The sequence below is a fragment of the Lagenorhynchus albirostris genome, chromosome 6 (assembly GCF_949774975.1).
Source record: "Lagenorhynchus albirostris chromosome 6, mLagAlb1.1, whole genome shotgun sequence".
Lineage (NCBI taxonomy): Eukaryota > Metazoa > Chordata > Mammalia > Artiodactyla > Delphinidae > Lagenorhynchus > Lagenorhynchus albirostris.
In genome coordinates this window covers 39,201,209-39,229,014 of record NC_083100.1, presented here as the reverse complement: position 1 = coordinate 39,229,014, position 27,806 = coordinate 39,201,209, and the positions used below count along the sequence as shown (strand labels likewise).

Below are 27,806 nucleotides of genomic sequence, written 5' to 3'. Positions count from 1 at the left end.
CTCCCCACAAAGTCAGGTGCCATTTCAAGGTTTTGAGCCAAGGACTTAAGCTCATGACACTATATGAATATGAAGTAGTCACTAAAAATGAAGAGTTATTATATTATGAACCTTATTATAATGCCCAAAGAGCTCAACAGCCATTGTCAAAACTCAGTAATCTGACATCTGAGGCAGGACAGGATCTGAAAAAGGCTAAAAAGTTTAACTGTACATACCACAGATATACAACAGCAAATAGGAACTGCTCTCATGATTGGAAGAAAGCAAAGCATTATAATCCCACGTGACGAAGCATGTTATGGATAGTAAGATGCCTTCTTTCTTCCCTTTATGCACTCATTTGACAATATTTCTGGAGTGCTTGTCATGTATCAGGCATTGCGGAAAGCAGTGACTAAATAAAGCTGCTGCTCTCATAAAGCTTCTGTTCTAGTAGAGATAATAAGTAAGCAAAAATATAGACGGGGTCAAGTGACACTCAGTGTTATGAAGAATAAAGCGAGACAAGGGATAAAGAGCTATAGCGCGTAGAGATGGTCTAAGATGAGCCTCTATAGTAAGGTTATATTTGAGCTGAGATCTTAAGGAGGTAAATGGGCAAGCCGTGTGGATAATGGGAGGAGTGTCCTAGGTAGAAGGAATATCAAGGGCAAAGTTCCCGAGCTGGAGGATGCGAGATGCTTCCTACAGGAAGATTTGGCCCATGACCAAATGCTGTCTTAGGTAATGTGCTCCTTCAGTGAAGTCAATGACATCCTCCCCTCTCGCCACTCTCCCTCTATACCTTTCAGCACATTTCTGTCACCCACGTGGCCTACCAGGCTGACAGCCTGTGTTCATGTCCCAGAATATGGACCCCACTCAGGCAATTAAGTGACCTACAGTGGAATCTGCAGATCATACTTTTCCAAAGAGTCACTTTTAGGGACCTTGCTGTGGCCAAAATTTCTGAGTGGAATGGACCTTCACTTGGGCATATATTTGAATGTGTGAGGATATAAAAATTCAAACTGTAGATCTAAAAAGCCTACAAAGATCGAATTTGGTAAAGCCTTTCTGAAATTTATGTCTCTGTAACACATGGTTTTAACATAGCAGTACATTTCCATTTTCTAGATTTCCTAACTACATTAATTAAAATTAAAATAACCATATTAGTTATATATTAAAAAGAGAAAATTTTCCTCCCACTTTCCCATATTCTTTGCCTATTTTAAAAATATTCTTTCTTTTTTTTTGGCTGCGTTGGGTCTTCGTAGCTATGCGCGGGCTTTCTCTAGCTGGGGCGAGTGGGGGCTACTCTTGGTTGCGGTGCACGGTCTTATTGCGGTGATTTCTCTTGTTGCGGAGCATAGGCTCTAGGCATGCGGGCTTCAGTAGCTGCAGCACGCAGGCTCAGCAGTTGTGGCTTGTGGGCTCTACAGAGCAGGCTCAGTAGTTGTGGCTCACGGGATTAGTTGATCCACAGCATGTGGGATCATCCTGAACCAGGGCTCGAACCCATGTCCCCTGAATTGGCAGGCGGATTCTTAACCACTGTGCCACCAGGGAAGTCCCTGAACTATTATTTTTGATGCATTATTTTTTGTATTCCTTTTTCTCTCTCTCCTGCCCTTCCTCTACAAGTTTTTACAAGAAAATGTTCACCCATGTATCTCTTCCCAAAGAGAAATATATTTTTATGTAGTTTCTATGTTCTCAAATCTAGTTTACTCTGTAGTTCTTTTGGCATCTAATATCACTACAAGTAAGTAATGAACATAAATACATTCATTTCTAATGAAAACAAAAGTGTTCCATCTCAAAATTATTTGAAGTCAAACTAACAAGGATTAAGTCAATTCAAGGAGACCAAGAATGATATCTACTTTGAAATAGCCTATAAATCAACAGAAATTCCTGAAAATGAGAGATAAGGCATCTTAAATGTCATAAAACATATTAGCGAAAAGTATTTTTAGACATTATCTTGGCCATTGGCCTTCAGAATGCCAAATAGTGGAATCCATCTATTTAAATTGCTGAATACTTCTTTTTACGCAGTTGTTGGCATGGTAAAATCTTTGTTTCCTGCATCATCATATATCAGTAACATGGAGATTTACCTCATGAACCCAAAGACGTTTAATCACATCTTTGGTTTCTGCTGTTTCTGGTCTTGACAAACACACACCCTGAATGACACGGGAGAAATCTCGGAGGTTGAACAGGTAGTGAGATTTGGCTGGAGTAGGCAAGAGATTCTTCATTGCTTCTTTATACAGAGTCATTGTACCATTTACAATTTGTGTGGTCAAATCTAGAAAACTGTCTGGAAATTTATAACTTAAAAAAATTTTTTAAGTAAAAAGAAAGAAAAATGTTAGCAAATACAGAATTATGATACATAAATGATACTTAGTATGACTAGCATGACTTTTTTCTTACGATTAAATCAATTGATTTTGTTTACAAAATTACCATTTCTTGATATGATAATAGAATTTTTACTTCTTTTAAAGCTACTTTCCATTCATTATTTTATTTTATGTTCAAAGGAACTCCATGAGTAAGCAGGACGAATTTAATGAACTTAAGACTACTGACAGAAAAGCCAGCCAAGGAACCCATATTAAGTAACTTAAACCCAGAGTCCACTAAACGATGCTTCCTAACCTCTTTCACCCCCTGGCATTCTTAATTGCATAGAGATAGAACCCCTGGAAGAACACTGGTGAAATGGGTATTTTCAGAGAAAGGGAAGGGACAAAGTAAAAACACAGAAAAAAATAAAGAAAAGTGAACAAGAAAAGGAGAGTAAAAAGAAAGTAAAATGAACAATGAGCCAGGATTTTTTTTTAAGGGCAAAAGGAATAATTAGGGTAGAAAGAACATGGGGAAATAATATCCATTTGAAAAAATTGGCTCTATTTCACTTCTGGCTTGACAAGGGGTCCTCCATCATCACTGGATAGGGCAAGGAATGACAATTTCCTGAGGACGGTGTCCACATCAGGGAGCAAGATTTGCACTGCTCAGGTGCACTTGGCTCCCCGACCTCCAAGTATCTTGTGGAGAAGTGCTGAGTGTCCAGAGCTAGGGAGCAATATTTCCCCAGGGTACAGGCTCCAAGGTTATACTCAAACCTGGACATGGACACCTCTGGGGAACTCAAGAGTTTTACTACTGGGTGTCAAAGTCACAGGATAAACCTGGCAATCTTTCCAGCATTAATTGAACTATGTGGCAAAAATTCAAAACATTGATCATTCCAACATGGATATATTATACAGCGTGAGGCAAAATGTGTATGGATTTTTAGGTTAAAATCCAAGACTTCAGAAAAATAAAGGAAAAAGAGAAAGATACTGCAGTCCCTTTGTGTTATGTTCCCATACCTGGAGATGGGAGCAAAGGAGGGAAGCAATGTTACCTGTTATCTTCCTCCGTGTCTAAAGGTGCTTTCATGGAAAAGTTTGAGAAGCACTACTTGTACTGACATGTTCCCCAAAGATTTTACACCCCCCTCAATGAAAAAACAAACACACCTTCAATTACCTACCAGGTTCTTAAATGCCAGGTTAAGATTCTAGAGAAGATTGTAAACATGGATTTATCACTAAACTCATTGATTGTTATAATATTGAAATGTCGCATGTATCGAGGAGTTATTGGATTTCGACCACCACCTAAATATTAAAAAGGATAACCCTTAACAGTGTTATTTATATATACCAGAGCATTTTCTCTACACTTTACAGCATAAAACAACGCGCAAGATGGACAAATTCACAGCACACAGAGAAGAATAATCGATTATTTGGATAACCTTGACCTCAAAACAGTTTTCTCCTCAACCTCAAGGTGTTGTTTTCTAGTTCAATGATCTGAATAAGTTCAACTAATTAGATATAATCTTGGTCAAGTGTATTTACCAAAGGAAATTTGACCAGACAGAAAGAACCAATGGCCACCTTCTCCATGACTCATACATAGCCCAAAGCAGTAAACCGTCAAACATTCTCATTACAATACAATATTAAGATACAATATTATACAATGTTAATATTGTATGCAGTATTAACATAACCCTGGTGATTCTCACTGACCATACTTTAGGGTCCTTTCCACATGGCTGAAATTCAGCATGACATTGGCATACAGCCTCATTCTTCCCCCACATCTTGAAATAAATTTCCCTAGGACTAGTCTATGTGGTTCACATGGCCACTTCACTGGCTGCCTGTAATTGTAAAAACTGGGGGGTTATCTTATTTTCACAAAATACTGATTACATTTTCAAATATGAAGTTTTAGTAACAGACTTAGAATGTAACATCACTTTACAAAATTGATTGATATTATCATCTTTACATGTATAGACAAAATGCATTTTCTCCTTAAAGGGATTCTATCATGAAATCTTTGGTAAAGAAGTGGTGTTAAATGTGCATGATACCTTTATATTGCTTAAAAATATGTAAGTTCATGTCTTATGTTTGTTTTAAACCCGGTAAATCTGTCTTTTGCTTCTACCACTATTATACTGTGCTGATTCTGAAAACATGGATAATGTGTGAAAGCATGTAACTAGTTGCCTATAGATCAAAACAGTTATGTATCTCTATGTATTTAGAAGCTTATAATAAACACTGATTTACCTGGGCAAGCTTAAGGAGATGGTAAAAGAGCTGCAGAAGGAAAGGTCAGAGATCATATACCCAGGTCTATCTTCAACCCTTCCTCCCAGAGAATGCTCAGAAATGGTGGTCTTTTTAGAAAATGGGGTCCAAGAGGAAAAGACACCTCATGGATTTAGCCTGCTCCTCTGTCCAGTCCTTGAGGAGGCCAGGAAAATGGACACTTAGTACAAATGACTGCTGGGTAGTGGGGGAGAGGCAAAGTGGAGCTAAAGTCTGGGACCCAGGAGCAATAGAATTAAAAAAAAAAAGAGTGGGGGGAGGGGGAAGCATTCAAAGTGGCCCAGGGAGTGTACTGAGAGCAATTACTGACTCAGAGCAAACTGTCTGCATTATAGGGCAGATAAAGGTCAGGTGGTTCAGAGGCAAATACCAGAGAGATTCCTTGAAGACATGGTACATCAAGAAGGGGAATTTTTAAAAATATAGGATACCAGCTTGAGTTCAGGAAAAGAACAGTTAAAAATGTCCAGTCAGTTGAATCAAGCTGTTTCAGATATTCTAAAATAAAAAATTTCCCCTACATAGAGATCTCTTTTGAGTTTACAAATTTCCCCTGAAAAGTATAAAGGATCTCTAAGAGTTAATTATTTTGGCCATCTCCTACTCAAATTCCCCCTCCACAGTCTGTCTAAATCCAGAGACTCACTAAAATGGGAATTGATTGGGGTAGGGGAAAGGTGACTATTGAAGCAGGGATGTTTCGTACAGTTGAAACTTTAAGGAATGAAACAGAGGAAAATGAGCTTCCCCAGGGGGATCTGGGTTCTCAGGGGATCTGGGACCTCAGAATGCAGGAACAGGAAATGGAAAGCAAAGTCCCAAAAGGTGGAAGAAAAAGGATTTGGAAGAGCTGTTTGGTTTGATGAGAATGACTCCAAGCAAGTCAACCCACTCTGCAGTGTTGATCATTGTGGTCACTCTGTTAGGTCACAATGTACAGACATAGAAAATATATACACAAAACATTGTAACTCAAGTTATCCGATTTCTCTTTCTTTCTTTCTCCTGCCCTTTATATATAGCCAGAGTGATTTTCAATCTTAATCACAAACTCAGAAAACGTACCTGGAGGTCCCATAGCACACATGATTTGAATGTCCACTAGTTTGATCATAGAACAATCTTTTAGGTCATACCAATTCCAGTGATCTAACCATTGTCTAAGTAACTCGATAGGAGGTTGAGCCCCATACACCTCCCGAGCAGGCATATTGACATCATCTACAAAGACAACCTGACAATGAAAGGAGAAGAGGGATTAGAAAATATTAACATCTTAATATAGTGTCCTATGGTGCAAACAATGTTCAGGCAAAGAATCAGATTATCTTCTTGTGGGGTACATATGTGAGAAATGATGGTTTCTTTTCACATCAGGAATATCCCTTAGCATCCATGTTACCAAGGAACAGGGAGACAGTCTTATTACTAACCTTTATAGTTAAGAGTTTAGAACCTATTAATCCTCTCATGCAACTTTTCTCAGTATTCCTTCTCTTTTTTCCTTGTACAACTTCAGTACATTAAAATAAATGAGGAAGGTGTGATTTTAAAATGATTATAACCTCTGAGTGATGACAGTAAGGTTGGGAAGTGTATTCTTTTTTTTTTTTTTTTTTTTTTTTGCGGTACGCGGGCCTCTCACCGAGCCCGTGTCCCCTGCATCCGCAGGCGCACTCTCAACCACTGCGCCACCAGGGAAGCCCGGGAAGTGTATTCTTGGTAGAGGAAAAGTCAATTGATAGCTTGGTTGTTTAAAGGCCAAGAGAGCAAGAAGCAAAGACTCCGATGAGTAAAAATGTTAACGAGAGAATTAGGAAGGTAGGTAATTTCCCAGATGTATATTCTACTTCGAATTCAAAGGGCAACTGCTTGTTTTTAATGTCAAGTTGCCTGATGCACATACAAATCTGAACACACTTTTAAGAAAACTTAACCAAAATCTGTGATAAAAAAACTGCACAAAAAGACATCCAGTACCAGTATATCTGGCTTCCTCGTTCTGAATGTAACAATGCCCATGAATAGGACCATTGCTGTACTATACGTATAGAAACAGAGAGTAATTACCATTTTCTTGCCCAAAGGAGGTCCAAAAACTCCCTTTCTTCTTTTGTCCAGTTTTGACATGATAATATTCTGAGTTTGAGCTGCTGTAGTTTGTGCTGAGAAGTTAATCAGCAGAGGCTTGTATATATCTTTACTGAGTTGATTTAAAAGAAAATTCTGTATAACAGGAAATAATGAGCCATAGTTGCAATTATGTTTTGACATTTCAAAATAACCACTAAGCATCATTGTTGACACACTTGAATTTAATATTAGAGTGTCATAATGTAAAAAGAGATGGAATCAACAGCAATAACAGTTACCAAGTCAATGGAGTGTGTCTATTTGTGCAGGCCTTCTGGACACGTGGCTTCTCTGATTTCTAAAACCACCATGCAGAGTACACATTCCTGCCTAACATGAAGTCATAGGGACTCAGGGGTTAAGAAACTTGGTTAAGCTCTCAGAGATGACACAAGAATTTAGACTGCCATTTGTCTCTGTCCAGATCAACGTTCTCTGTAATATAGCTCATTAGCTTTCCACTTTCATCAAGTTATCTGACTGTAAGTTAAGAAGCTTACATAGTATAATTTGTACTTTCAAAATGGAATTCACTGGAAAGCAGGTAAAATTACAATGATTCTTAACCAAGATGTTGTTTTCTACAAATCATCTTGTAGAATAATAATGGAATAGGAAAATATTTACAATACCTTAAGTAGAAAAAAGCAGATTACAAAATAAGATGCAAATTATGTTCCCCAATTTTGTGAAAAGTAATTCTTTTTGGCCTGGGCAGTTTATTACCTGGGCTGAATTTGATGGTGGTACCAATGACAAAGGCTTTATTTTTCTCCACCCACTGCCTTGAACCATGTCAAGTCGCCATTCCCTAACTCTTGATAATATCTTAGATAAATCCATTAGCTTTCTGTACACTTTGTTATTTTTTAAAAAAAATCCAGTCCAACTCAACACCTTGATTTAAAATCTCAGTCTAAACATCTTCCCTCCCCACTCCTGGATATTTCTTGATACATACAGCATTTAGTATGATAAAGGTGACATTTCAATCTGTTGGGAAAGAGATTATTCAATAAATAATACCAGGACAATTATTCTACTATATAACCAAATATATTCCAAAGGATTAAAGGACTGGATTAAAATATAAAATCAATAAAGAACTAGAAACAGGTACTGTCACAACTGGGAGAATGTGAATTGACTGGGAAACTGCAATGGGGGAGGGGCCACCGATAGCTCCTCCTCTTTCCTCCACCTCCCTTCCCTATCTTCTTCCTGCCCACGGTCGGGTAGCGGGCAGAGCTGGACGAAGAGAGGCAAAATTCCCACTTCACTGGTGTCACTGTGGTTCTCTCTTGGCTAATGCTATCTTGCCTGCTGTCATGGCAAGCTTCCAAATGTTTGCTCTCTGAGAAGACCAGATGTGCAGGTTCCTTACTTACTCCCAAGGGACATTCACATTGCACAGTTCCCTGACCTAAGGGGACTAGTGGAGTTCCCTCACTTCTGTGGGCAGTCATATGGAATGGACTCCCAGGAAGGCTCAAGTCCAGTTACCTTCCACACTGTCCAACTGACCCGGGGGAAACTTGCACTTACTTGCCATGTCAAAGGCTGGAGGTGCTACTCATTAATAGTTCCAGCCAGGGGCTTCCCTGGTGGCGCAGTGGTTGGGAGTCCGCCTGCCGATGCGGGGGACACGGGTTCGTGCCCCGGTCCGGGGGGATCCCACGTGCCGCGGAGCGGCTGGGCCCATGAGCCATGGCCGCTGAGCCTGCGCGTCCGGAGCCTGTGCTCCGCGGCGGGAGAGGCCACAACAGTGAGAGGCCCGCACCGCAAAAAAAAAATAAAATAAAATACGGCATTGTTTCTCATCATCAAAAAAAAAAAAAAAAAAAAAAAAATAGTTCCAGCCAGCTTTCTCCTTTCAGAAATCTGAAACTAGAGGCAAGAACTGATCTTTGATCAGTGTGATCCCCTAAACACAAGGGAACAAAGATTTATAAGGCTACTGAGATTTGGGGCATGTCTGTTGCAGCAGCTAGCATTTTCTTACCTACCACACAATAGGTGTGATTCCAGAAATCATTAAAGAAAATCAGTCTTATTACCATGTAGTAATTGTTTACATATTTGATACTTTAAAAAATTAAATATCAACCAAAACACCCTTTTTAAGGGAGATAAAATTCTTCATCCTGTATAAGCTATTTTCACTAAAATAACTTTAAAATGGACAATAATTTAGTGATATAAAGTAGCATAATATCTTTAAACAACTTTCAAAAATAAATAGGCAATTACTCAAAAATTCTCTGTGGCTGCAACATTGAAATACGTAAGTATTTAAAAAACATTGCCTACCAGTTCAGGTAGTTTAAAAAATAATTTTCTTAGGACTATCATGCACATTTTAACATGTAGATTTCTACAATACTTACAATAATGTAAACACTCTTTCCAGTTCCTGTTGGTCCTACAAATATTGAAGGCTTTTGATGGGTGGTCAACAATTTCATTAGTGCAGAGCATCGAACTGTGTCCAGAGTTGGTACAATGATTTCATTAAACATCACATCCTTAGGAATTGGAGGAGCTTCTGCCAACTTCTTTACCCATGGTTCCCATTTTCCTATTCCCTGTTTACAATAAATAACCAAATAGTGAATGTCATGTTGTAAAATACTTTTAGATGGCACTCCTGTGCCATTGCAAAAAAGATGAAAGATCAAGACAACAATCCTTGATATTTATGCACTTGTTTTTATCCTTTAAAACTCTTCACTCTAATTTTTTTAAGTTAAATTTTATGTTAAATTAAGGAGAAATTGGGCTTTTTATGAATAAAAATGAAATGGCAATGTTGTGATACTTTTGATGTCCTGAAACCACTGATTATGTCAACCCAAAGACCAGTTATTTCGGCCAATTGTTAGATTCTTTAATGGCATTGAGTAAACTGGTCTAATCAATGTGTTAAAGAGTAAAGAATTTTATTCAATACCTGTTCACACAGAAACTGTTCACATAGAAAAATTTTCTACATAGAACATCAGCTGCATACTGTTTGACTTTTATAATGGTACTTACAACATCAGCTTATTATTTCAAGCAAGATTTATCTTTCTTTCTTACAAAAATTTTTATTGGGGTAGAGTTGATTTTGACTTTGTGTTAGTTTCTGCTGTACAGTAAAGTGAGTCAGTTATATATATACATATATCCACTCTTTCTTAGATTTTTTTCCCCATATAGGTCATTACAGAGTATTGAGTAGAGTTTCCTGTGCTATACAGTAGGTCCTTAACAGTTATCTATTTTATTTATAGTAGTGTCTTTTTTTAATTGTAGTAAAAAACACTAACATTTACCTTCAACCATTTTTAAGTGTATAGCTCAGTAGTGTTAACTATATTCATGTTGGTGTGCAACAGATATCCAGAACAGACGAGATTTCTTAATATGAGATTATTACTATGAATTAACATTACACTGTATCTTTTCATCCAATTAGCTTATGAACTAAAATTTTAATTTGCTAAGGCAGTGTCTATAAAAAAAATTTTCAAAAATATCACGTTAACTCTCTCTCCTTAGACAAACACCACTGGCCTCTCCTTTCTTACAAAATCCAATTTAAGCTCCTGGCCTTTCGAAGCATATTAGAATTTAGACCCATTCTTCCTTCACACCTTCTTCATGTTCCCCAAAACCCAGCCTCACTGATGGGCCTACGGTTACAAAAATGCCCTGTGTCCCTGGACCTTGACATATAAGACTCTTCTGTCCTACAGTATACATGACACTCTTCTGAAGAGGTTAGGAACTCACAGAGGGCAGCACTGTGCTTTATTCATTTTTGTATCTTCTGGCAGTGCTGTGCACATAGCAGAGAATTTGAGGAGGCTGAATTTACATCAGTCTAAAAATAGTATTGCAAAGAAATTCCTAGAACTTTCTAAAACTGATGAAGAAATAACGCTCTTTCTATACTCTTGATAATCTTTTCTAACATGGATATTTTGCCACCTGTGGGGAAGGAAAAATTAAGAATCACAAAACCTAGAACAGAGAGTCATTTAGAGATTGTGTGATCCTGGGAAAAATCACAAGATATCTCTGAGCCTCACTCAGTTCCCTCAATGGTAAAATTTGAAAAATAATCCTACCTTTACCATTTCACTGAGATGCTGGGAAACAAAATAGAAGTGATTGTGGAAAAGCTTAATAAACTGCAAAGTGCTCTGAAAATGCAGCATATGGTTAGTCATTTGAAGTAAAATTAGCAAAGATATAAAGGTATCTTGTGGCTGGCAGGGTGAAGAGTCTCTTCTGAGGTGAGGTTGGCAATACATGGTCAAGAGCCATAAAAATTTAAAAAATGATACAGTAGTTCCTTTTCTAGGAACCTATCTTAAAGAAATAATCAGATATGTACGCAATGACTTGTGCACAAGAATATTCACAAAAGCATTAAAACTAAAACAACAAAAACACTTCAATGTCCAAGACTACGAAATGCAATGGATCATGGTCCATCCAAATGGTAGATTATAGGGAGGTTTTAGAAAAATAAGTTTATTAAAGAAATATCAGTGAGACAGAGAGTTGTTTTCTTTATTAAAGGAGGAAGGAGGATATACAACTACCCAGTGAGGATATGGTGTGATCCCAACCTCACTTAAATCTGCATATATTTAAATAATATGTATACCAAAACTTTGTCCTCATTTACAGTACTTATGGGAGCTGTTACACAAAAACAAACAAGTGAACAAACACCACCCAGGTTGTATTGTCCAATCTGTTTGGGAAGGGCTGAATTCCTAAACACCCAGCGGCGGTCCTGCAGGACCTCTTAGCCTGTGATGTGCTAACATGCACCATGAACCTCCCAGAGGTGTGTCATTGAGCAGTACTCGCCTGGTGCTGGACTGGATGTCCTAATGTGTGATTTTTTGCAATGAGTACAACTGGGCCAACAAGTATTATTATTTGTCTCATTTTATCAATGAGAAAAACAAGGTTCAGGGAGATTAAAGAACTAGTCCAAGGCTATATGGCAGACCCAGGTGTGCCTGACTTCACAACCAGCGTGCCTTCCTCTACTCCATGCTGTCTCCTAAGGTAAACAGTGGTGACAAGGTGGCCACAGAGCCTTTATGTGCTGTGTGTCTCCAAGGAGACTCTGCCTGGTTGGCAGTTACAACTCTTGCTTCAGAACTCTTACCTCAGTGACAAACTGATAATCATAAATTGTTCCTTTTTCAGGAAATGGAACAGTTAGTGTTTTTGAAGATGTTTGCTCAGTACCACTCAGTAATTTAAACCTATTTCGAGTTATTTCTGAAATCGGGCCTTCCATTAGTTCTCGAAGAATCTTATTAAATTTCAACCGATCATCATCTTTACAAGAAGCACCAATGGACCAGATCAATGAAAACAGAAAAATGCCCTGAATTGGAGAGATGAGAAGATAAGAGTGCATTAAAGAATAACTTTAATCTATTCTTGAAGCTTAAATCATATCAGCCAGATTAATATCTTTGAAAGGAAATGAATAAACTGATATATGGTAGGAGGTTATCTCAGGATTTTGTAATAATTAGTTTTTTTCTATCAAATTACATGTCTTATAAAGTCTTACTATCAGAGAAGATGATACAATGCAAAGTATAAATTCTTGGCATAGTAAAACCTTAGAATGATTAGTCTGGTAAATCAGGTGATAATTTAAATATATGGCTGAACTTTGATATTAAAAAGAACATTGAGATAACTTTTTATTAAAGTACAAAAGCATATTTTAATAAAGAATAATCAACCCACTATATATATTTATTAAATTTAAATTCTGATGCAGTGTTTTTAAAAAAGTAGAACAAATTCAAATACTTTTATTTACCTGTTGTAATAATTACCTGAGCATTGATTGTATAATTAGAACTGCTAACCTGCAAGCTTTCTTACCAGACTCAGGCAGAGGGAACAGGGGAGACAACAAGACACACCACTCAAATGAGAAAGCCTGTTTGATAGTTTTAAAATCAAATCCCCTTTTTAATGCCATTAAAACATATACATGTTTTAATGTTAAAACAGTCTTGACTATGCTCATAAAAGTTGTGAACTCTGGCTTCACACTATTCACCTACTCACAGCTTACAGACTGTCTTTCTCTGGAAACTGTTTTAAATGAAACTAAAAATTTATTTCATAAAACATATGGAAAAAGTAACTGACTACATTAGAAGTGCTACCATTAGCCAATACATAATTTTTTTATTAAAGAAGATTCAAGGTCTGTTGATAATTTTATTCCTATATTTAAAATGTTTATAGATGATATATTTTCTTGCTTTCCTCATTTCAAATATATACTTATACTCAATACATATATATATTTTAAACATTTATATCTCATGAAAAAGGCAGAAAAGTAAGGAGAAAAAGCAATGAATTATAATTTGGAGGTTGAAGGGGAGGTGAATCCTGTTGTCAATGGTCATTGACATTTTGAGGATTGATCATCTTTGAGACAGGCCAACTGACCCAAGGTAATCAGTAGCAGATCTGTGGGAATCATCGGGCTCCACCCAAACTTCTTGATCCAACAGAACTGCCGGTCAAGGAGCTTTCCTACCAGCACCTGGCATTTGGAACCTGACTTTTTCCTCACTGTTCAGCTACCACCCATTGTCCAGACTCCAGTTCCGGGAAAAATGAGGTTAATTAATTAGGAAGCGTTGGGGAAAGCAGTGGATGTCTTTCTATTGCAAGACTCAAAGAGAAATGGACCTACCTCAAGTAAAGAGTAAGTTTCTCGATCATTTCTCTCTCCTACTTTGACTTCATCAGCAAAGTCACTCATAAAACAGTCTATCAGATTCATTAGGGATCGGACTAAGTTTGTATCTGAAGTAGGAGATAATTCCTGAAAAATCAGAGAAAAAAAGTCTGTGAAACAATTTAAATGAGGCACTAACTGAAATAGTATCAACTAATTTTTATTGAACTCATTTAGTTCTAACAGCCAAAGTATCTATGAAAAGGTACTACTGTTACAATTCTAATTTTATAGGAGGGAAAACTGAGGTACATATTAGTTCCCTAGAGTGAGGCAGCAATGGATGTCCCATCCAGGTGGCGTGTGCTCTTTAATCACTCTTATACTGATTCTCAAATTGAAAAAACTCAGTTACAAGTTTAGTTAATTTAATCACAAACATAGATTCTATGTTATACCAATTTCATAAACCAAAACACTAAAAAAAAAAAAATCTTTCAGAGCAGGAAATTAATTTGCTTATCTAACATGTTCCATAAATAAAGCCCATTTTAGAATATCTTTATAAGCTACAGCAGTACTCGGAGTAAACTCATGAAATATATTTTTAAGTCTTGAAGAGCATAAAATGTTTCTGGAGTGCTGTAAATACTGTGCACTTTATTTCTCTGGGTCTCACCATGAGAATTTATAAAATAAATAATGTTACAGTTCCTATAACCATGCAGCATACAGCAAGTTCTCAATAAACATTTGTCTTCTTCCCTCCGAGCTCTCTTCCAGCCTTTAGAGTTGTATTGCTTCATGGTTAACATGTAAGAATTAACTCTGAAATGGACTCTCTGAAGATTAGAAGCAGGTGACTTGATATTTGGCCACTGTCCCAGTAGAAGCAGGCAGTAAGCGACAACTGAGTGTCTGATTAAGGACAGGGACTAAGTGTTATGGCTGCAACCCTAAAATGCAAACAGTTAACTACTACAAATAAGACAGACGCGTATTACTACTTAGTAAATAACAGGCATTCATAATTGTTTTAAAATTTATTTTATTGAAGTATAGTTGATTCACAATGTTGTGTTAGTTTCTGGTGTACAGCAAAGTGATTTAGTTATGCATATATATGATAGTTTGCATCTGCTAATCCCAAATTCCCAATCTATCCCTCTCCTACCCGCCTCAGCATACACAGATCTGTGCTCTACAGGCATTCATAATTTCTCCAAGAAAGGACAAAAGTGCATAAGTACCTTTCAGGAAGTTTATATTAAAAGTGATTTTTTAAAAATTCTCATTACAAGAACAAAATTCTACGTATGACAGATATTAACTAGACTTTCTGTGGTGATCATTTCACAAAATATACAAATCATTATATTGTACACCTGAAACTAATATACTGTATGTCAATTATACCTCAATTAAAAAAAATTTTTCCCCCTATTTGCTACTGAAAAGAGCAGTTCCAGTTATATGGAAAATCCATTTATTTGTAACACCTACCTTCTGTGACAATGCCAGGAGAAAAAAAACCCTATAGCTTATTTTATCTCAATTGATGCATATTTAATTGATTTTGAAACATGATTACTTCATATGTACAACATATTCCATTACAGTCAAGTTTCCTGAAAGAGCAGCCTACACTCACCATCAAGTCAATATCACCCACATTCCTAACCAACCGCCCTGAAGTACTCTTGCCTCTTCCCTCAAAGTGCTGGGGCCAGAGCTCCCTCAAGATCTCTACTGCCACTTCCAAGGGACACATGCCAACGCTTTCCTTCCTTCACCTGACTCTCAGTAATTTCTGATAACACTTGCTACTTACTACTCAAAACCTTCTCCCCATTCCCTCTCTCTAAGTTGCTGGTATACCCAGGATTACAGCCTTTGCTCTTTTTTCTCTGGATTTGCCTTTAAGTAATCTTCATTACCGTGGTTTTAAATTCTACTTTCCAAATATGAACACTGAGCTAAATACCTGCCTCAAGCTTTTCTATTATATTTCCAACAGCAGGAGAAATCCCAACCCTGTTTCCCTATATTTGATCCGGAGCAAAGTCATCCTAAAAGACCTTTGGTCCACATCTCCCAAAGCAGAAATTAAGCATCTTTCCCTACAGTTCCCAGCTGGAGGGTGTTTAAGAGCCTCATGGGAACTCCATCAACTCTCAGAGGCAGGAGACATCCATGCTTCCGGAAATTCATGCTGTCACTTCTCCCTTCTACCTTTCCTCCATCTCATCCCCAGGGTGTACTAAAAGAGAGAAAAATGGATTTGTTTGCTTTAGGACCTCTTTCAATTCTTCTACCACAGGCTGACTTCCCTTTCCGAATCACAGTTTTATTAGCTATCCACAGTAATCCCTAAACAATTCGATGCACTCATGCTAAATATAGCTGATTCCTCATTTAGTATGTCTAAAAAGCAGTAATATGTGTTTCTCCATGTGACCCACTATCCAGTTCTTTGGAAGTCATAAACGAGATTACTTTTTTCACTTGTCCTTTTTCTAATTATAAAATAATATATATTTATTCTAAAAGCATTGGAAAATAAAGAAAAATTTCAAAATGAAAACTTGCTCCGGACGCGCAGGCTCAGCGGCCATGGCTCACGGGCCCAGCCGCTCTGCGGCATGTGGGATCTTCCCGGACCGGGGCACGAACCCATGTCCCCTGCATTGGCAGGCGGACTCTCAACCACTGCGCCACCAGGGAAGTCCCAGAGAGAGAACTATTTAGAATATTTTCACCCAGGTGTGATTAGGTGGGACTTTGAGTTTGTTTCTTAAGAGAGAAAAGATCCACACATTTTTCTCAAACCACAGGATGCTTCATTTAAAATATTTTTTGGAGAATTATGTTAATTAAAAATTTTAAACTTTAATAAGAAAAGCATTTTTAGTCAAACTAGTTAAGAACTTATTTTAATATCTGGTAGTTGGCAATAAAAGTAGACATTAAAATGTATATATATGGCTAATTTGGATTTTCCATTTATTTTTTAAATATTAAAACTTTCATCCCTCTTACCTTTGTATGCTTTCTAATAAATTCAACAGAAACAGGAACCATTCTGTCAAATAAGCCTATTATAAATTCCTTCTGAATAATACTGATCACAGGAGGTAAAAGATTTATCCAAGACAACATCAGCGGTCTCCAGCCCAGCATATGAGGCTCCATGTAAATCATCCCACATCTGGAAACCTGGAAAAACAATCATTGTTTACCTCCAAGGAACTGCTTATAAAAGAAATATGACTTGATACATCTATTTCTTACAACCTTCAGAAAACTCTTGGGGAAAAAATAGCATACTTTTAGATAATTTCCTGATTTAATTTTTGTGTACGACTTTACCAAATGGTCCTAGGCAAAGAGGAAAATATGCCTGACACTTATATTTGTCAAGGTATGTCGACAGACACGGCTGCTCTTGGAGAATCACAGATGGCTGTTAAAATGAATTCTATAAATACTTTTCATCTAGAGTCAAAGTTACTAAGCAATAAACGCATTTATAACATTTCAAATTTATAAGCAGATGTGAAAACTGAGAACTTACAGTGGCAGGAGAAGCAACTTCTAAATCCATTGGTTCAAAAATAAGATTCATTTGTGGTGACATTTGGATAATCTCCCCGCTCATCAGACATAGTTTTTTGTTGTCATCCAGCACAGTGTTCATATTCTCAATCCATACTGCATCTACTGGCCCATCAAAAACTAACCATTTCCTGTCTGGCGTCTGGTTCATGCATACGGTGAATAAAGGACAAAAATAGTCATGGAAGGGAAAAAGTTCAATAATATTATTTTACAACTTTAAAATGTAACCCCTAAAACTAACTGCACCATCAAAATGTAAAGGCATCTCTGGAATAAAGTGTGCATACATGTGTGAATATATATATATTCACTAAAGAAGCCTATATATGCCACGGATGAGACAAATATATATAACATCTTAAGATTCCATCTTTTCCAATGTTTCTAAACTCATATATAACATGTTTTAGAGAGTATCGTAAGTAAAACAAACATGTAATTGCCAGGGAAAACAATTTTCATTCAGACTGTCTGACTCTAGAGATTCTATTTAGTGTTCATACAGATTAATTACTCTTGTGTGATAAGTCAAGTTTTTTGTTCCCTCCACTGAATGAATTAACACACACATCCTTCTTGGGCTGAACTGTCTCATGGTGGTACAGGGCATTAATATCAATATAACCTTCACAGTCCCACAATGAGAAACATGAAAATATTTACATCTTGTCCAGAATATAGTGAATGTTCAACAAATATTAGCCAGAGGGAGCAAAAACGGATTCTCTTTTCTAGATCCTTATGAAGCAGCCCTTCTGAGGACACAGATGATGCTTTGGTTCCCCTTCAGCAAATGTGAATTTGAGTTGAAGTAGTGAATGATCTGAATCCACCTTAGCACATTCTCATTCCCTGTGACCAAAGGCATTAATCCACAAGACAGTGGGCCTGTCTGGGCTCAAGCCACCCACACTCAGAAGCTAGCTCTGGCCACGCTCAGGAAGCACGGAAGAGCCTGTTATCTCCGAGATCACCTTCAGAGCAACTTTTCCTCCTGCTGTTGGGTTCCCAGGGCTGCTCATCTTCACTCTAAGAAACACTGCCCTGTAATGGTGAGTTGTTGGGCTGTGCAGTCTGAAAGACCTCACTTTTAATCTGATTCTACTACTTCCCAGCTGTGTGACTTTGGGACAGCTACTTAACTTCCTGGAGACTCAGTATTTACGGGATGTAGCTTTCTGGAAAATATAATGTGTACTATGTAGCTAAGTGTAAAATGGGAGATATTTCATGATTATTTCTTTATAAATAATGTAACAGCATACATTATCTGGAGACTTCACATGTTAATCTGGGCCAGAGGACATCCACTGTGACAAGAAAGGATCTGCGACATCAAAGGATCTGGGACATCAATGGTCCCAGACCTCTGCCCGCCCCACCTGTGCCCCGAGAGCCGATCCTTACATTATTCATTGCTCAAGCCCCTTCAGGCAATAAAAGCAGAGCTGCAATTTGATGTTTTTCTGTTCTCACACTGACTCATGACAGGCTGGTCCTTAAGTAGGTAAAGAGCACCAAATTTAGGATGTATGGTAGTCAGGATAAAGGAAACATTTATATAAAAAAAGACTTAAAACAAATGTCTGTAGCCTAGGCCCCTTTTCCTGTAAGACTAGCCTTAGCAAGCTGTCTCCGTGTAATCACACTCCACGGAGAGTCTGCTAACATCCGACAACCAAGTTAACATTTATTGGTCTGTGGACCCTTTTCTGTAACAGTGGGAAGCTGCCACTCAGTAGGGTAAGCCAGGAGGAGGTAAGTTCCCACTCCCCTTCCCAGCAGCCAGCAGCTGGCACACCCTTTACCTCTTCTGCTTTCCACAGGCAGCCGATTCTCTTCCTAACACACTAAAGGGTAAGAGTTGGAATTTGTAAGACATCGTTTTATAAAGGTCTGCAATTTCCTCTCTAAGCACTGGAGTCTATCTAACAATTAGTGGGTGTGACACTGACAGCTAGCTGAGCAGCAGGGCACAGGAAGAACATTATTGAAGGATTGAAAGGATCACGTTGCTCAGATGCTCTCTTTCCTGGGTCACTTAGCCTGGAAAAAGAAGATCAGAAATACTCTCCCCAGTCTTCTTTGCTCCTGCCCTCTCTTCTGTGCATACTGAGGAGAAGATGCCTGCCCTCATGGTCTCTGGCCTCTCTGCAGGCACTAACAGTGCTCTTCACAGAAACACTGCCAGACTCTTCAGTAATGTGTTTTATTTATTTATATATTTTTTAACATCTTTATCAGAGTAAAATTGTTTTACAATGTTGTGTTAGTTGCTGCTGTATAACAAAGTGAATCCGCTATACATATACATATATCCCCATATCTCCTTCCTCTTGCGTCTCCCTCCCACCTCCCCTATCCCACTGTTCTAGATGGTCACAAAGCACTGAGCTGATCTCCCTGTGCTATGCGGCTGCTTCCCACTAGCTATTGGTTTTACATTTGGTAGTGTATATATGTCCATGCCACTCTCTCACTTCGTCCCATCTTACCCTTCCCCCTCCCCGTGTCCTCAAGTCCATTATCTACGTCTGTGTCTTTATTCCTGTCCTGCACCTAGGTCCTTCAGAACCTTTTTTTTTTTTTAGATTCCATATATATGTGTTAGCATATGGTATTTGTTTTTCTCTTTCTGACATACTTCACTCTGTATGACAGTCTCTAGGTCCATCCACCTCACTACAGATAACACAATTTCGTTTCTTATAATGGCTGAGTAATATTCTACTGTATATATGTACCACATCTTCTTTATCCATTCATCTGTCGATGGGCATTTAGGTTGCTTCCATGACCTGGCTATTGTAAATAGTGCTGCAATGAACATTGGGGTGCATGTGTCTTTTTGAATTATGGTTTTCTCTGGGTATATGCCCAGTAGTAGGATTGCTGGATCATAGGGTAATTCTATTTTTAGTTTTTTAAGGAACTTCCATACTGTTCTCCATAGTACCGGTATCAATTTACATTCCCACCAACAGTGCAAGAGGGTTCCCTTTTTTCCACACCCTCTCCAGCATTTGTTGTTTGTAGATTTTCTGATGATGCCCATTCTAACTGGTGTGAGGTGGTATCTCAGTGTAGTTTTGATTTGCATTTCTCTAATAATTAGTCATGTTGAGCAGCTTTTCATGTGCTTCTTGGCCATCTGTATGTCCTCTTTGGAGAAATGTCTATGTAGGTCTTCTGCCCATATTTAGGTTGGGTTACTTGTTTTTTTTAATATTGAGCTGCATGAGCTGTTTCTATATTTTGGAAATTAATCCTTTGTCCACTGATTCATTTGCAAATATTTTCTCCCATTCTGAAGGTTGTCTTTTTGTCTTGTTTATGGTTTCCTTTGTTGTGCAAAAGCTTTGAAGTTTCATTAGGTCCCATTTGTTTATTTTTGTTTTTATTTCCATTACTCTAGGAGGTGGATCAAAAAAGATCTTGCTGTGATTTATGTCAAAGAGTGTTCTTCCTATGTTTTCCTCTAAGAGTTTTATAGTGTCCGGTCTTAAATTTAGGTCTCAAATCCATTTTGAGTTTATTTTTGTGTATGGTGTTAGGGAGTGTTCTAATTTCATCCTTATACATGTAGCTGTCCAGTTTTCCCAGCACCACTTATTGAAGAGACTGTCATTTCTCCATTGTATATTCTTGCCTCCCTTGTCAAAGATAAGGTGCCCATATGTGCGTGGGTTTATCTCTGGGCTTTCTATCCTGTTCCATTGATCTAAATGTCTGTTTTTGTGCCAGTACCATACTGTCTCGATTACTGCAGCTTTGTAGTATAGTCTGAAGTCAGGGAGCCTGATTTCTCCAGCTCCGTTTTTCTTTCTCAAGATTGTTTTGGCTATTTGGGGTCTTTTGTGTTTCCATACAAATTGTGAAATTTTTTGCTCTAGTTCTGTGAAAAATGCCATTGGTAGTTTGATAGGGATTGCAGTGAATCTGTAGATTGCTTTGCATAGTAGAGTCATTTTCACAATGTTGATTCTTCCAATCCAAGAACATGGTATATCTCTTCATCTGTTTGTATCATCTTTAATTTCTTACATCAGTGTCTTATAGTTTTCTGCATACAGGTCTTTTGTCTCCTTAGGTAGGTTTATTCCTAGGTATTTTATTCTTTCTGTTGCAATGGTAAACGGGAGTGTTTCCTTAATTTCTCTTTCAGATTGTTCATTATTAGTGTATAAGAATGCAAGAGATTTCTGCGCATTAATTCTGTATTCTGATACTTTCCCAAATTCATTGATTATCTCTAGTAGTTTTCTGGTAGCATCTTTAGGATTCTCTTTGTATAGTATCATGTCATCTGCAAACAGTGACATTATTACTTCTTCTTTTCTTATTTGGATTCCTTTCATTTCTTTTTCTTCTCTAACTGCTGTGGATAAAACTTCCAAAACTATGTTGAATAAGAGTGGTGAGAGTGGGCAACCTTGTCTTGTTCCTGATCTTAGTGGAAATGGTTTCAGTTTTTCACCATTGAGAACAATGTTGGCTCTGGGTTTGTTGTATATGGCCTTTATTATGTTGAGGTAAGTTCCCTCTATGCCTACTTTCTGGAGACTTTTTATCATAAGTCGGTGTTGAATTCTGTCGAAAGTTTTTTCTGCATCTATTGAGATGATCATATGGTTTTTATCCTTCAGTTTGTTAATATGGATTATCACATGGATTGATTTGGGTATACTGAAGAATCCTTGCATTCCTGGGATAAACCCAACTTGATCATGGTGCATGATGCTTTTAATGTGCTGCTGGATTCTGTTTCCTAGTATTTTGTTGAGGATTTTTGCATCTATGTTCATCAGTGATATTAGTCTGCAGTTTTCTCTTGTTGTGACAGTTTTTCTGGTTTTGGTATCAGGGTGATGGTGGCCTGGTAGAATGAGTTTGGGAGTGTTCTTCCCTCTGCTATATTTTGGAAGAGTTTGAGAAGGATGGATGTTAGCTCTTCTCTAAATGTTTGATAGAATTCACCTGTGAAGCCATCTGATCCTGGGCTTTTGTTTGCTGGAAGATTTTTAATCACAGTTTCAATTTCCGTGCTTGTGATTGGTCTGTTTATATTTTCTATTTCTTCCTGGTTCAGTCTCGGAAGGTTGTGTTTTTCTAAGAATTTGTCCATTTCTTCCAGGTTGTCCATTTTATTGGCATAGAGTTGCTTGTAGTAATCTCTCATGATCCTTTGTATTTCTGCAGTGTCAGTTGTTACTTCTCCTTTTTCATTTCTAAGTCTGTTGATTTGAGCCTTCTCCCTTTTTTTCTTGATGAGTCTGGCTAATAATGATTTGTCAACTTTGTTTATCTTTTCAAAGAACCAGCTTTTAGTTTTATTGATCTTTGCTATCGTTTCCTTCATTTCTTTTTCATTTATTTCAGATCTGATCTTTATGATTCCTTTCCTTCTTCTAACTTTGGGGATTTTTTGTTCTTCTTTCTCTAATTGCTTTACGTATAAGGTTAGGTTGTTTATTTGAGATGTTTCTTATTTCTTGAGTTAGGATTCTAGTGCTATAAACTTCCCTTTTAGACCTGCTTTTGCTGCATCCCATAGGTTTTGGGTCATCGTGTTTTCATTGTCAACAATTTCATTTCATTTCATTTGTTTCTAGGTATATTTTGATTTCCTCTTTGATTTCTTCAGTGATCTCTTGGTTATTTAGTAGTGTTTTGTTTAGCCTCCATATGTTTGTATTTTTTATAGATTTCTTCCTGTAATTGATATCTAGTCTCATAGCATTATGGTCAGAGAAGATACTTGATATAACTTCAATTTTCTTAAATTTACCAAGGCTTGATTTGTGACCCATGATATGATCTCTCCTGGAGAATGTTCCATGAGCACTTGAGAAGAAAGTGTATTCTATTGTTTTTGGATGGAATGTTCTGTAAATGTCAATTAAGTCCATCTTGTTTAATGTGTCATTTAAAGCTTGTGTTTCCCTATTTATTTTCATTTTGGATGATCTGTCCATTGGGGAAAGTGGGGTGTTAACATCCCCTACTATGGTTGTGCTACTGTCAATTTCCCCTTTTATGGATGTTAGCATTTGCCTTATATATTGAGGTGCTCCTATGTTGGGTGCATAAATATTTACAATTGTTATAGCTTCTTCTTGGATTGATCCCTTGATCATTATGTAGTGTCCTTCTTTGTCTCTTGTAATAGTCTTTATTTTAAAGACTATTTTGTCTGATATGAGAATTGCTACTCCAACTTTCGATTTCCATTTGCATGGAATATCTTTTTCCATCCCCTCACTTTCAGTCTGTATGTGTCCCTAGGTCTGAAGTGGGTCTCTTGTAGATAGTATATATATGGGTCTTGTTTTTGTATCCATTCAGCCAGTCTATGTCTTTTGGTTGGAGCATTTAATCCATTTACACTTAAGGTAGTTATTGACATGTACGTCCCTATTATCATTTTCTTAACTGTTTTGGGTTTGTTTTTGCAGGTCTCTTCCTTCTCTTGTGTTTCTTGCCTAGAGAAGTTCCTTTAGCATTTGTTGTAAAGCTGGTTTGGTGGTGTTGAATTCTCTTAGCTTTTGCTTGTCTGTAAGTCTGAATGAGATCCTTGCTGGGTAGAGTAACCTTGGTTGTAGGTTTTTCCCTTTCACCACTTTAAATATGTCCTGCCACACCCTTCTGGCTTGCAGAGTTTCTGCTGAAAGATCAGCTGTTAACCTTATGGGGATTCCCTTGTATGTTATTTGTTGCTTTTCCCTTGCTGTCTTAAAAATATTTTCTTTGTATTTAATTTTTGATACTTTAATTAATCTGTGTCTTGGCATGTTTCTCCTTGGATTTATCCTGTATGGGACTCTCTGCACTTCCTGGACTTGATTGACTATTTCCTTTCCCACGTTACAGAAGTTTTCAACTATAATTTCTTCAAATATTTTCTCAGTCCCTTTTTCTCTTCTTCTTCTGGGACCCTTATAACTCAAATGTTGGTACGTTTAATGTTGTCCCAGAGGTCACTGAGACTGTCCTCAAGTCTTTTCATTCTTTTTTCTTTATTCTGCTCTGCAGTAGTTAGTTCCACTATTTTATCTTTCAGGTCATTTATCCGTTCTTCTGCCTCAGTTATTCTGCTATTGATTCCTTCTAGAGAATTTTTCATTTCATTTATTGTGTTGTTTATCATTGTTTGTTTGCTCTTTAGTTCTTCTAGGTCTTTGTTAAACGTTTCTTGTATTTTCTCTCTTCTATTTCCAAGATTTTGGATCATTTTTACTGTCATTACTCTGAATTCTTTTTCAGGTAGACTGCCTATTTCCTCTCCATTTGTTTGGTCTGGTGGGTTTTTACCTTGCTCCTTCATCTGCTGTTTGTTTCTCTGTCTTCTCATTTTGCTTAACTTATTGTGTGTGGGGTCTCCTTTTCGCAGGCTGCGGGTTCATAGTTCCTGCTGTTTTTGGCATCAGCCCCCAGTGGGTAAGGCTGGTTCAGTGGGTTGTGTTGGCTTCCTGGTGGAGGGGCCTGGTGCCTGTGTTCTGGTGGATGAGGCTGGATCTTGTCTTTCTGGTGGACAGAACCATGTCCGGTGGTAGTTTTGGGGTGTCTGTGGACTTATTATGATTTTAGGCAGCCTCTCTGCTAATGGGTGGGGTTGTGTTCCTATCTTGCTAGTTGTTTGGCATAGGGTGCCCAGCACTGTAGCTTGCTGGTCGTTGAGTGGACCTGGGTCTTAGTGTTGAGATGGATATCTCTGGGAGAGCTTTCGCCGCTTGATATTATGTGGGGCCGGGAGGTCTCTGGTGGACCGATATCCTGAATTTGGCCCTCCTACCTCAGAGGCTCAGGCCTGACACCTGGCCGGAGCACCAAGACCCTGTCGGCCACATGGCTCAGAAGAAAAGGGAGAAAAAAACAAAAAGAAAGAAAGAAAAATATATAAAATAAAATAAAGTTACTAAGGTGAAAAAAATTTTTAAATATTAAAAATTAATTAAAAAAAAAAGAAAGAAGAGAGCAACCAAACCAAAAAACAAATCCACCAATGTAACAAACGTTAAAAACTATCCTTAAAAACAAAAACCGGACAGACAGAACCGTAGGACAAATGGTAAAAGCAAAGCATATGCCTGGCACAGTATTAGATGCTCAAGATACAGGAGTGAACGAGAGAGATGATGTACTTTGGCCTCCTGAAGCTTATATCCAGTTGTATTTATATCAAGCAGGACATAAAATTTCCTTGTCTCAACTCTCTCATCTGTAGAGGGAGAAGAGACAGGCACCACGCCCCACTCACTGCCCTCGTGAGGGCCTCACCCCGGCACGTGTAGGGCAAGGGTGGCGTACCTAGTGCCCACAGGCCTGTCTCCTTGCGGCATCTGGGAGGTAAAAGAGGGCCACTTTACCTCCCAGCGGGAAACTCAGTGCTCCCGTCCCCAGCCAAGGAACCGGCAGTTTAAAGGCCATGGGCACACGGAGGCGAAGGACGCGGGGGCTTGGCTCAAACACTGCCTGGGGCGGCGGCCGGCGCCTCAAGGATCCCAGTAATGTGTTTTAAATAAGTACCTTGAGCTACAAATACAAATGTTTACTTGAAACAACTGAAAAAAATCATAACTCTCATAGCATTGAGAAGTGTTAGCACTTACCGATGAAGCAGCAAATGCTCTAAAACTGACAGCGAGGATCCCGTCGGACCACTCATGGGACACTAAATCAAACTGCCCATACAGCTGACCCATGGTGACAGACTTAGGATTTAAAACAGTGACCTGAACCTTGTTTTCTTCCATTAACCCCTTAATAGAAAAAAAAAAAGATTATTTATTTATTTAAAAGACTACTAATACTGTCATTATTCATGGAAAACATGATTGGGCATGTAGAAAATCCTAAAGACTCTACACAAAAACTACCAGAAGTAAAGAGTTCATTTAACAAGGCTGCAGCAAACAAAGTCATTATACAAAAATTGATTGTATTTTCTATAATGCCAATGAACAACTGAAAAATAAAATATAAAAATACCATTTACAATAGGATTTAAGAACTCATAGGATACTTAGGAATAAAGTACCAAATGTTGGTCAAAAGCATATAATATTTACTATTGATAGATCAACAGGTTACATGTTCTTTTCTGCTTTTCTTGACAAATCTTAAAAATGTTAACACCATTCTAAGCTCACTGGCATCACAAAAACAGGCTTTGGGCTGAAGTTGGCCCATGGGCTGTAAGTGATTGATTCTTACTACAAAACATTCTCTGAGATAAAATTAAATGATTTAAATATAGGCAAATATGTACCATTCTCACGTTGTGAAAAAATTAATATTGGTAAGCTGATAGTTTCCACCAGAACCTTGAAAGCTGGTATATGGAATTAATAAGAGATGTTAATACCCTTGGGGCATAGGCTTTTTTATGTTTTTAATTAATAGACTTTATTTTTTTAGAGTAGCTTTGGGTTTACAGAAAAATTAAACAGAAAATACAGAGAGATTCACATATATTCCCTCCATCTTCCCGCCACTCACACACAGTTTCCCCTACTATTAAAGCCTCGCATTGGTGTGGTACATTGTTATGATGCCTCAATTCCTCAGTTCCTCTGCTGATATGGATTCTTTCTTATTAACTAAAGCCCATGGTTTACATTAAGGTTTACTCTTTGTGTTGGACACTTCTATGGATTTTGCCAAATACATAATGTCATGTATCCACCATTACAATATATACAGAATAGCTCCCCACCCTAAAAATCACCTGTGCTCTACTTATTCACAATCATTTCTTTTTTATATCACATAACAAGTTCAACTTATAACAGAACAAGTCCAACTCTTTCCCACACTGCTTTCTGCCCACCACCACTGGAGCTTGGGACATGAAGTACCAAACTGAAGAAAACATGTGGCAATAATAATGTGAAGCAGTAAAAAAAAAAAAAAAAAAAAAAAAAAAAAAAAAAAAAAAGCTCAAGGTCTGTGTTTTCTTCTCTGTGCCCAGAAAGGGAATAACGATGTGTCATCCTTAATTCAGAAGCATGGGAAAGTTCTATCATCTTAGTCAGAACAACGTTGCTGCCATTAAAGCAACGTGTTTGTCCCAAATGCAACAAAGCTAGTGTGAAGCTACAGCTTGCAAGCAGTGGTTATGGAGCCTTGCCCCTTTTACATTACCACAATGTCACTCTTAGAATTTCCTGATAATGAATCACTTTCGGGCTTTATATTGGACCAGAATACATGCTCATACCTTCATCTTCTTTAATCTTTGAGTGGTACCACATTTGGCTCTTTTAGAGACTTATTTTTTATAGCAAAAAATTCGCCCCTATAACAATAAAACAACAAAATAGGAAAAATGCAAACAAAAACTGAGGAAAGCAAGGCAGGAAGGATAAAGGGAAAGGAAGGGAGGCGAAGAAAGGAAACAGCATGAAAGGATAAAACCATAAAGTAACAGAGGACAGAAATAAGTACATATCAGTTTGTTTGATAATAAATACAATCGAATTAAAATTTCCCTATGAGAAGATAAAGGCCATCAAATTGGAGAAAATAAAAGTTAAAACTAATTACTCTCCATAAAAAAGTAAATCACAGTGACAGCCAGAGTCACAATTAAAGACATGGGCAAATATATATGCAAGGAGAAAGCAGGAGTTGCAATA

General features: G+C 37.7%; 1 protein-coding gene across 1 annotated transcript in view; it reads right to left on the bottom strand.

Moving 5' to 3' along the window:
* DNAH7 (dynein axonemal heavy chain 7) overlaps nucleotides 1-27,806 on the bottom strand; it is a 227,248-nt gene that overhangs the window by 103,819 nt on the left and 95,623 nt on the right. Inside the window, exons 30-39 of the mRNA XM_060151173.1 lie at nucleotides 25,779-25,928; nucleotides 17,126-17,308; nucleotides 16,591-16,767; nucleotides 13,567-13,698; nucleotides 11,995-12,219; nucleotides 9,206-9,403; nucleotides 6,756-6,911; nucleotides 5,751-5,919; nucleotides 3,545-3,671; nucleotides 2,109-2,328 (exon numbers count right to left, since the gene is read on the bottom strand). Coding sequence (XP_060007156.1) covers nucleotides 2,109-2,328; nucleotides 3,545-3,671; nucleotides 5,751-5,919; nucleotides 6,756-6,911; nucleotides 9,206-9,403; nucleotides 11,995-12,219; nucleotides 13,567-13,698; nucleotides 16,591-16,767; nucleotides 17,126-17,308; nucleotides 25,779-25,928 — 1,737 coding nt within the window. The remainder of the gene's footprint in view (nucleotides 1-2,108; nucleotides 2,329-3,544; nucleotides 3,672-5,750; nucleotides 5,920-6,755; nucleotides 6,912-9,205; nucleotides 9,404-11,994; nucleotides 12,220-13,566; nucleotides 13,699-16,590; nucleotides 16,768-17,125; nucleotides 17,309-25,778; nucleotides 25,929-27,806) is intronic.